At 42.5% G+C, this 11197-nt stretch overlaps 1 protein-coding gene across 1 annotated transcript; it reads right to left on the bottom strand.

Annotated features, from left to right (window-relative positions):
• Positions 1–4803: 4803 nt before the first annotated feature.
• On the bottom strand, positions 4804–8578 carry LOC110520472 (protein ABHD13). The gene is made up of 2 exons (XM_021597815.3): positions 8170–8578; positions 4804–7056 (listed from the first exon to the last, which is right to left on the bottom strand). The coding sequence occupies exon 2, from the start codon at positions 7013–7015 to the stop codon at positions 5954–5956; it is 1062 nt and encodes a 353-aa protein (XP_021453490.2). The 5' UTR covers positions 7016–7056; positions 8170–8578; the 3' UTR covers positions 4804–5953.
• Between the last annotated feature and the right edge of the window lie 2619 nt (positions 8579–11197).

Below are 11197 nucleotides of genomic sequence, written 5' to 3'. Positions count from 1 at the left end.
TTCTAGGCTGCCTCCCGCTCTCTTAACTGTCCCTTGTCTCTCCAGACACCCTGTCGTCTTTCCTTCTTAGCTTTTTCTGGACTTACTTTCTATGTACGACTACTGTGTTAGTCCTTCCCTTACTTTCTGCTCAGGACTCTGTTAGTACTTCCCTTACTTCCTCTTCTGTTTCTCCCAGGTATTTCTTTCTCTCCTGTCTGAACACGATGGTTGAATGGTGTATTAGGCTGGGTAGAGCTGCAGCCTCCCTCCCTCTCCTCTGTTCCGCTCAGTTAACCACACTCAGAACTTCCTGCACTGATGACGGCCAAGTCAAACCACCCTCTCTTTTTACCCATCTACGCTCTGTCCATCCTCCGTGCTCTAAACGGCAAACTCTGCTTTCTCTTCAACCACTTTAGTCTGAAAGGGCACAGCAGAGGAGTCACAGCTGATGCAAATACGACAAGCTATAAAACACATGTCAAATCATAATTAGTGTTGGTGAAGAGTAATGGAGTGTAGAAATATGATGACTCATATTTTGGTCGGAATAGACAGGATGGCCAACTAGAAAAGGAAGTGCAAAAATCACCCCTTGCCTCTTTACATCAGCATAGCAAAACATCATCACTGTTCCAGAAAATAACAAGTGAAGTAGAGAATGTTTTTCTCTATTTGTAGACAACATACTTCTGGGAATGTGGAACCAGACTCTTCACAGACTAATGCTAAACATCACAGAAGAGAGAGATTATAAAAACTTTGGGTTTATTCAGTTATTGCATGTTACTGTACAAAGAACAGAAAATGAGATTGTGTGTTTTTTTCTATTCAGTCTTCTTCTCTAACACATCAACACTAGAGTAGTAAAATGACTGCAGTGGTTGTTTTCCTAAACAGAATGGATGCACAATTTAAGTTCAGTTCATGAGGGTACAGAGCTCTCAACTACAATACCCATAAGCCTCCAGCTCAGAGAACACCCATCATCATCATCGCATGTTTAGTCCTTCAACAAATCAGTGTATAAGCATGTTAACATTCTCTCCTGCATATCAACGCCAGCTTTCATTCCATTTCTCTGTAAGGTCTACTACACCTGTTGTATTTGGCGCATGTGACAAATACAATTTGATTTGATTTCTGAGACTTATAAACAATTGAATATCCTTAGAAAGAATATTTTACACAATGTTAATGCAACATTATGTAGAATAGCAATTGCTTTGAGTTCAATATAACATTTATTTCACAATAGGATCTGGTCGGACCAGGTCGGTGGCCAGACTCTAGCAGCAACATGTCCCACATGTATCACTCCAACAGCTCTGCTGGGAGTGAGGGCCAATTCAGTCAAGTCAGGAATTGAATTGCAAAATTCCAGAAACGATGGATAGAGGGACTATTCTTTGCAAATTTTGACGGCGAGGAAATAGAACACATTTTCAGTGCGGCCCTCCGGACCTGGTTGAAGACCAACACACGCCTCACAAGTCCTCAACTGGCAGTTTCATTGAATAGTACCAGCAAAACACCAGTCTCAACGTCAACAGTGAAAAGGCGACTCCGGGATGCTGGAATTCTAGGCAGAGTTGCAAAGAAAAAGCCATATCTCAGACTGGCCAATAAAAATAAAAGATTAAGATGGGCAGAAGAACACAGACACTGGACAGAGGAACTCTGCCTAGAAGGCCAGCATCCCGGAGTCGCCTCTTCACTGTTGAAGTTGAGACTGGTGTTTGCGGGTACTTTTTAATGAAGCTGCCAGTTGAGGACTTGTGAGGCGTGTTTCTCAAACTAGACACTCTAATGTACTTGTCCTCTTGCTCAGTTGTGCACCAGGGCCTCCCACTCCTCTTTCTATTCTGGTAAGAGCCTGTTTGCACTGTTCTGTGAAGGGAGTAGGACACAGCTTTGTACGAGATCTTCAGTTTCTTAGCAATTTCTCACATGGAATAGCCTTCTTTTCTCAGAACAAGAATAGACTGACGAGTTTCAGAAGAAAGTTATTTGTATCTGGACATTTTGAGCCTGTAATCAAACCCACAAATGCTGATGCTCCAGATACTCAACTAGTTTAAAGAAGGCCAGTTTTATTGCTTCTTTAATCAGTACAACAGTTTTCAGCTGTGCTAACATAATTGCAAAAGGGTTTTCTAATGATCAATTAGCTTTATTAAATTATACATTTGGAATAACTAACAGAACATGCCATTGGAATGACGGTTGCTGATAATGAGACTCTGTACGCCTATGTAGATATTCCATAAAAATTCTGCTGTTTCCAGATACAATAGTCTTTTACAACGTTAACAATGTCAACACTGTATTTCTGATCAATTTGATGTTATTTTAATGGACAAAAAAATGTGCTTTTCTTTCAAAAACAAGGACATTTCTAAGTGACCCCAAACTTTTGAACGGTAGTGTATATAGTGAATAATCAGCTCACTGTGATAAAAGCAGTTTAGTCTGAAGTTAGATTCTAGAGCCAACATGTCTGCTGATTCTGAGTGTCTCTGTTTGTTGTGTCAGAATGGCTTTGATACAGTACAACTGCACTGTAGTATGCTGCAGAGAGACCGAGACGGAACAGAGAATTTACAGACATTTTCCATGGGAAGTTAAGCCCTGGAATTTGGAGAACTTTGCTTAAATTCATCAAAAAAGTTAGCTATTAACAGTGAAACTTTATTTTGTGGGATACACATAAGGCAATTCTAGGTCTTGTGGCATCTTTACAAGAAAATGGCACGGGCACTATCTGATGTGTGGAGACATTTCACTGCAACTAATGTAGAAGGAAAAGCTGTGTACATTTGCACACTCTGACAAAAGTCCCTCTCTCTATTTGAGGTGAAAATGATGAATCAGACACCTTATCGATAGCAACAGCTCATGGTCCTCCTGGAATCAGAAGTTTGTTTGACTCAATGGAGGAACGTAGTCAGAGAAATGCTGATGAATGTCTTGCTCGAGCTGTGTATGCAACTCGTTCACCTCTGATGCTCACAGGCAATGTGTATTGGAAGAGATTTCTGAATGTTCTTCGCCCAGCATACACCCCTCCAACCAGACATACTTTATCTACACATTTGCTGGATGCAGAGTTCAACAGAGTTCAAGTGAAGGTCAAGCAAAACATAGAGAAAGCAGACTGTTTTGCAATCATCTCTGATGGGTGGTCGAATGTTTGTGGGCATGGAATAATTAACTACATCATCTCCACCCCTCAACCAGTATTCTAAAAGAGCACAGATACAATGACAACAGACACACCGGTCTCTACATTGTGGATGAGCTGAAGACAGTCATCAATGACCTTGGACCCCAGAAGGTATTTGCACTGGTGACAGACAATGCTGTGAACATGAAGGCTGCTTGGTCTAAAGTAGAGGAGTTGTACCCTCACATCACACCCATTGGCTGTGCTGCTCATGCATTGAATCTGCTCCTCAAGGACATTGTGGCACTGAACAATGGATACACTACAATAAAACCAAGGAAATGGTTAAGTATGTGAAGGGTCATCAGGTTATAGCAGCAAACTACCTCACCAAGCAAAGTGAGAAGAATAAGAGCACCACATTGAAGCTGCCCAGCAACACCAGTTGGGGTGGTGTTGTCATCATGTTAGACAGTCTTTGGGATGGAGATACACTATGGCAGCAGTGCCAACATATCTCATCAGCCACCTGGTGGGAGGGACTTTGTGGATCTGAGGTTCTTTCCCATTGCCTCCAAATCCCACCAACATCAGCCGCCTCAGAGCGCAACTGGTCCTTGTTTGGGAACAAAACCAAAGCACGCAACAGGCTGACCAATACAAGGGTTGAAAAATTGGTGGCCATTCGGGCAAATTTGAGGCTTTTTGAGCCTGACAATGAGCCATCCTCAACAAGGTTGGAATGTGACAGTGAAGATGAGGCCTCAGAGTCTGATGTTAAAGAGGTGGACATTGAGGAGGTCCAGGGAGAAGACATGGAAGCCTGAGAGGAAGACAACCAAATATTTAGTTTCTAGACTATCATTTTACAGATGTATGTTGAAAACATTTTTCTGAGATAAGATGGATCATTGGGGATCATTCAATATTTCCTTTCTTTTGTTGTTCAGTGAAATCATCCCATGTGAAGTCAACTTTTCATTGAAATTAAATTCGTAACAATTTTTTAAATGATTTCTATTGGAAGGATGTAATAATTTGCAATTATGTCTACTTATGTTTATCTCCATATGATGTTTATGTTTGTCTCCATATGATATGGTAAATACATCCAATGCAAAAAACATTTACATTTAAAAATGGTATGAATATTAATTTGCATATATTTCCATTAATTCCCACAGCACGTTTCCACCTCTGAATATTACCCAAAATGTGCCACCCCAATTAGCGCACAACGTAGCAATAGATTTTGTAACAAAAAAATAAAATTGAGCATTTCTTATTGGACAGGTATACCCTCCCTGTTATAACCTGTTAATGATCACGACCCAGCAGGGTTAGAGTTTATGTTTGTCCACCTCAGCTCCAGTCCCTGGGAGACATGCAGTTAAGGTTAATTAGCTCATTAAAAGCACTCCAAGCAGGTAAAGCCATGGGGTGAAATGAGACACTAGCCTACTTGACGGAACAATCATTACGTTGAGAAGAATAGAATAACACAAATAATAATACAACTTAGTGACCCAAGTCTCATGGTACAAACACAGAGATGAAAATGTAACCCTCACATACATAACACACACTCTATCCCACGAAGTGTCCTTCACTTTCACAGGACGCTAACAGAGCTAGGTTTTTCCCAGGCCATGGTATTTGGGTGAGGGTGTTCTGGTTTTTAATAGTGTGCAGAATTCAGAACAATGCAGATAAAAATGTATTGTACAGACAGACAAGCCTTACATGTCAAATCTAATGGTCACATCCGTCTGAAAGCCCTGGTGTTGGCAACCAAGATAACGGGTCAACTATGCAAAGAGTTGACAACAGCTCCAGCCACATAGGCGTTTACATTTATTGTCAGAATATACAGTGTAGAATGGGATTTATGCAACATTGGAATATAATCTGGCCATTTACAACAACAAAATAGTTTGGGAGTGAAACATTCAGGTTGTGCATGCTCCTTTTCAGAGTGCCACATACATAGTGCCTTATGGGCTGTATCATATTGTCTCTCTCTCGGCTGATATGAACAGGATTTTCTGTCAAAAGTAAAATATGAATCTATAAGGACACTATGATGCCTATAAAATCCTCACGCATGTAACTTTAAACAGCATGTCATGAAATAACAAATTACACAATTAAAATAAACTTTTTAATTGAATTACTGAAACACTATCATATTAGTCAAAAATGTCTTATTGATTTACTGAAATGCTATTATGTTAGCTAAACATTGTCATGGAGTTCTGGCAGTTCAGGTGCAGCTTTGCCTCCTGTAGTTTATTTTCTTTTTAAAGTGTTTTTAAAAGTGTGGTTGTGTTTGACAGGATGATCAAAGTTGTGTATGGTTTGTAAATGATTCAAAAAAGGCCATTACAAGTACATGTCCACCCACTGCAGTCATTCATCACACACAAATAGACTTATGAAGACATGTCCATGTTAATCACCCCTCCATCAACCCCAAACACCCCCCATACCTAAAGTACTCCCCAATTGTTTGATATGGTACAGTTACTATGGAAAAAGACCATGATGAAAACAAAACAAAAGTGTAGAAATGAACATTCTCTCCAACCTGACCCTAGTAGCTCAGCCTAGTTACTGCTACCCTACCATAGACACTTCAAGTAGATCAGAAACAACTAGACAGGTATAAGCAATATGGCAGTGGTTGGCTTCACATTTCCTTAGCCATATTGCTGCTTATTACACCTATTCAATGGTTTTGGATCTACACACATACGTAGGGAGTATGGACTGTAGGGTTTTCTCTAGACTCTTCTTCTCTCTAGACTAGATGATTGTGACACTGGCTGTGGACTGGACGCTCTCCTCGCGGGTGTGGCTATTCATCAGGTCCTTGACAAACTGTTCCAGTGCGGCGAAGTAGCCCTGGCACTGCCATGTGTCGTTGTGTGTGCCCTCAGAGAAGATGGCCAGACGTTTAGTCCGTGCCGGCGACAGCTCGTAAAGTTGCTTCATCATGATGGGCGGGATGAGCTGGTCTGACAGGCCCGACACGAACAGCGAGGGCATCCGGCACAGCGCCACCTGTCTGTAGGACAGGAACTGGTTCCGGTAGAACCACAGGGGCAGCAGCCTCATGGGCAAGAAGGAGAAGAGTGTGGCGGCCATGTGGGGGATGCTGAGGAAGGTGTTCTCCACCACGATGGCCGCCACACGGTGAGGGTTGGCCGAGGCCAGGCGAACCGCCACTGCACCCCCCAGAGAGCGGCCAAACACCATCACCTTGGTCTTGTCCAGGTCAGGCCGGGTCATCACGTAGTCCAGCGTGGCCTGGGCGTCCAGGTACAGGCCGTCCTCACTGGGCTCGCCCTCGCTCTTCCCATACCCCCGGTAGTCCACCAGCACCACGTTGGCCTTCAGGTTCACCAGCATCAGCAGAGCGTTGGGCACCCGGTGCCCGATGTTGCCTGCGTTGCCGTGGAAATAAAGGATCGTGGGCGGGGCCGTGGAGGCAGGGTTAGATGCGTTGACGGGGGCGACCCCGGGGTTATCAAGGCTGTCTCCGCCGGTGTAGCGGAGCAGGATAAGGTTGAGGCGCACGCCGTCCTTGGTGCGGATGTAGACGTTCTCATGGGGGATGCCTGTTGGCATGGCCACATAGAGCCGGGAGGAGGAGGGCTGGTCGGGGAAGTAGAGCAGCACGTCCTGGAACTTGTAGAGGATGGCGGCCACCGAGGCCAGGATGAGAGCCAGGAGAAAGAAGCCTCCGTAGAGGTGGAAGGTGAGGATGAGGGCTAGGAGGGAGATGCGACAGGCACCCCAGGACCAGGAGGCCAAGGCCAGGGCACAGCGCTCCACCGAGCCCCACAGCCTCCACGGCTTCTCCATGGCACAGAGACACACAGGATCACACCACCATTATACACACTCTTTGCAAAGAGAGAGAGAGGGGATTGAGGGAGGAGGGGAGAAGGAGAGAGCGAGAAAGAGAGAGAAGATTGGGGGAGAAGAGGAGAGATAATCATGACTTATGCACTAGAGACAAGACCACTCAAGAGATTGTTCATCTCCTCTCACAATTTACAGCTCAGCAAGCCTTCTACAGATGGTAATAACAATACTCTAAAATAAACCATTTACACTTTAGAGATGAAACAGAAACCAGTGGATCAACACGCACATCCGCACACTCACAGACACACACACACTATCAATCAGCCGATGTGCTGCCTGGCCTCAATGTTAAAGCAAGCGTGTCTCTGATATAGCTACAGTCTCAGTGGCGGTTAACTGGTGAAATTAGGCCGACTGTTTTCACCCTAGGGCCATTGGACTATACAAGAGCCGGTAGTTATTTCCCACATCATTCCACTGTTGCGCTTAATCTGCCCGACCATCTAACAGATTAGAACCAAACACGCCTCAATTACACAATACCTGGTTGGGTTGCCACTGTGAATTGGTTGGCAAATATGAGACAGGTATTTGACTATACAACATGTGGGATGGTTGGTTCTAACGCACATGACAACAACTCATTGGAATAGAACGGTCATTTATTTCCAGACAATTCCATCCATGTCACATCAGAGATGGTGTTTTAGACCTGAAAACAACGGGGGCGTGGCAACCTGCCAAATGGGTCAAATTAGGAATGCAAATGTCAAGAAAAACATTGATTGACATAAATAACTGCTAACGTTATCTAACTTGCGTGCTGTCACGTCTTGTCAACAACAAAAAACGTTACTATTTGAACAGTCAGCTATTTGCTAACTGTATAACTGGAAAAGGGGTTACACGACCAGGCAGTGCTTGCAGAAACATTATCTAGACTAGCTATGTAAAAGTCGACAAGACGTTGCTTGCAAAAGTAGTTACGTGTCCCGAAATGCTAAAGTTTACAGCTCCTCTCTGTGTGAACATCGATTGGTAATTCACAGTAGAAAATGCCAGTTAACCACATTAGCCACCTAGCTAACGTTAGCGTCAACTTGGCACATATACTGTATCTATTTAACTAGCTAACGTTAAATACTTACCTATCTCCCATCATTTAGCGATTTAACTGCATGCAGCGAGATAAAACAATTGCAGTCAACGGAGTCGCTGTCATTTGGTCCAGAAGCTCACACAAAATGTATTTTCAGATATGAGCAGCTTGACAGAATAAACCCAGCGGAAAAGCTAACGTAGTTAGCTATCGACTTCCTGCGAGTATTTTTTTGTTTGTTTTCATTCGTTATCACAGCCACAAAGTGTACGGTCCAAAAATTCTGAAAACAAAAATGTGCTATAAGGTTACGGTTAGACATAAGGTTAGCAGTGTAGTTAAGGTAAGGGTTGAGGTTAGGGTTAGGTCTGAAATCATAAACGGGGTATATAACTTTGTGGCTGTGGTGACTAGTGACACCATTTTTTTCCCTTCCGTGTCACTTTTAGAAATTCCGTGTAGAACGTGGCAAAAAAAGAAAGAGGTTCCACATTAATTTCCATCTTCCAATAAAACGATGTTCAACCGGTCCACTAGATGGTGATCTGCGAATATGGCTTTTTATGGCCAATGCCCACTGTGGGATGCCAAACTGGAGTATCCCACACTAATCCATGGTACATTGTAACAGGTATAATGATAATAACTAATTGTTGCTGTATATATTTAAACCCCTAAATTATGTTAGCGATAAACTCAGTTCGTCAGTGATTGTCTTTCGTAAAACTTTGTAGCAATTTTGTTCTATCATCTGCAAGGTTGATAAACAATTCAATTAGTGACTGATAGAGTTAAAGCAAAATCATGGGAGAGGAAATACAATGAGTGTTTAAGCAGACATGCCCTCAGGGATTGACATAAATAAACAGTGTTTTTGTTTGTTCAGGATTTTATTTGGTGCCACAGACAGCAGGAGCCAACAGAAACAGTAATCCCCCTGTGGACGTTGAGAATATCTTAAACAGAGTGTGTTTGCACTAAAAGGTTGTTTGAATATCTCATAATAGAACAGCATAAATTATGAGCACTTTATTTCCCACTCCTCAACAACAACACTGACAAAGGTCCACTGAGGGAATACCACAGGTGGGCGGTTTTTGGATTTGTTTGCGGGCATGTGCGCGCGCGAGTGTGTGTAATGCCAGATGGCATTAGACTGTAGAAACAAAACAAACATGTTATGTCAGTACACAAACAGAGGTGTCATACACAGGGGATCAAATTATATCTAACTTTATTTTTCCAAACATGATGATGAATGAGAAATAGCACAGTGTTGTTTACTGTTGACATGAATTGCTTAATCTCCCAGTGACCTTGTAATGAAAGGCAGAGCTACAGAAGAACAAACTACATCCCCACAGCACACACATCACTACCTGATATTCTTCTGATCAACAAGAACACGAGCAAGAGTGACTCTGATTTTTTTAAACCAGAGGTTAAGGTTAGCCAAAGAGAGAAGAAAAGGTCAATCAAAATAAATTAGTAGGCTATCACAAGTTCTACATTTTAATGCACGTGACAATAGAAGGCATTCAAATAAAACAACCATGCAGCCTTGTAATAGAAACATACAGTTGAAGTCGGAAGTTTACAAACACCTTAGCCAAATACATTTAAACTCAGTTTTTCACAATTCCTGACATTTAATCCTAGTAAGAAATCCCTGTTGTAGTTCAGTTAGGATCACCACTTGATTTTAAGAATGTGAAATGTCAGAATAATAGTAGAGAACATTTTTTATTTCAGCTTTTATTTCTTTCATCACATTCCCAGTGGGTCAGAAGTTTATATACTCAATTAGTATTTGGTAGCAGTGCCTTTAAATTGTTTAATTTGGGTCAAACGTTTTAGGTAGCCTTCCACAAGCTTCCCACAATAAGTTGGGTGAATTTTGGCCCATTCCTCCTGGCAGAGCTGGTGTAACTGAGACAGGTTTGTAGGCCTCCTTGCTCACACACGCTTTTTCAGTTCTTCCCACAAATTTTCTATAGGATTAAGGTCAGCGCTTTGTGATGGCCACTCCAATACCTTGACTTTGCTGTCCTTAAGTCATTTTGCCACAACTTTGGAAGTATACTTGGGGTCAAAGTTAATTTGGAAGACCCATATGGGACCAAGCTTTAACTTCCTGACTGATGTCTTGAGATGTTGCTTCAATATATCCACATCATGTTCCTGCCTCATGATGCCATCTATTTTGTGAAGTGCACCAGTCCCTCATGCAGGAAAGCACCCCCACAACATGATGCTGCCACCCCCGTGCTTCACGGTTGGGGCGGTTTTCTTCGGCTTGCAAGCCTCCCCCGTTTTCCTCCAAACATAATGATGGTCATTATGGCCAAACAGTTAGATTTTTCTTTCATCAGACCAGAGGACATTTCTCCAAAAAGTATGATCTTTGTCCCCATATGCAGTTGCAAACTGTAGTCTGGCTTTTTATGGCAGTTTTGGAGCAGTGGCTTCTTCCTTGTTGAGTGGCCTTTCAGGTTATGTCGATATAGGACTCGTTTTACTGTGGATATAGATACTTTTGTACCTGTTTCCTCCAGCATCTTCACAGGGTCCTTTGCTGTTGTTATGGGATTGATTTGCACTTTTCGCATCAAAGTACGTTCATCTCTAGGAAACAGAACGCGTCTCCTTCCTGAGCGGTAAATGGCTGCGAGGTCCCATGGTGTTTATACTTGTGTACTATTGTTTGTAAAGATGAACATGGTACCTTTAGGCGTTTGAACGGATGAACCAGAATTTTGGAGGTCTACAATTTTTTTTCTGAGGTCTTGGCAGATTTCTTTTGATTGTCCCATGATGTCAAGCAAAGAGGCACTGAGTTTGAAGGTAGGCCTTGAAATATATCCACAGGTACACCTCCAATTGACTCAAAATATGTCAATTAGCCTATCAGAAGCTTCTAAAGCCATGACATCATTTTCTGGAATTGTCCAAGCTTTTTAAAGGAACAGCCAACTTAGTGTATGTAAACTTATGACCCACTGGAATTGTGATACAGTGAATTATAACTGAAATTATCTGTCTATAAACAATTGTTGGAAGAATTACTTCTGTCATGC

This window comes from Oncorhynchus mykiss, chromosome 3 (genome assembly GCF_057628025.1).
Source record: "Oncorhynchus mykiss isolate SJ-2025 chromosome 3, ASM5762802v1, whole genome shotgun sequence".
NCBI classification, from domain to species: domain Eukaryota; kingdom Metazoa; phylum Chordata; class Actinopteri; order Salmoniformes; family Salmonidae; genus Oncorhynchus; species Oncorhynchus mykiss.
The sequence above is the reverse complement of the archived record's forward strand: the minus strand, read 5'-3'. Positions and strand labels throughout refer to the sequence as shown.

What these genes read in the sequence shown, in the direction of transcription:
- LOC110520472 (XM_021597815.3), bottom strand. Translation starts at nt 7,015, where the DNA reads ATGGAGAAGCCGTGGAGGCTGTGGGGCTCGGTGGAGCGCTGTGCCCTG.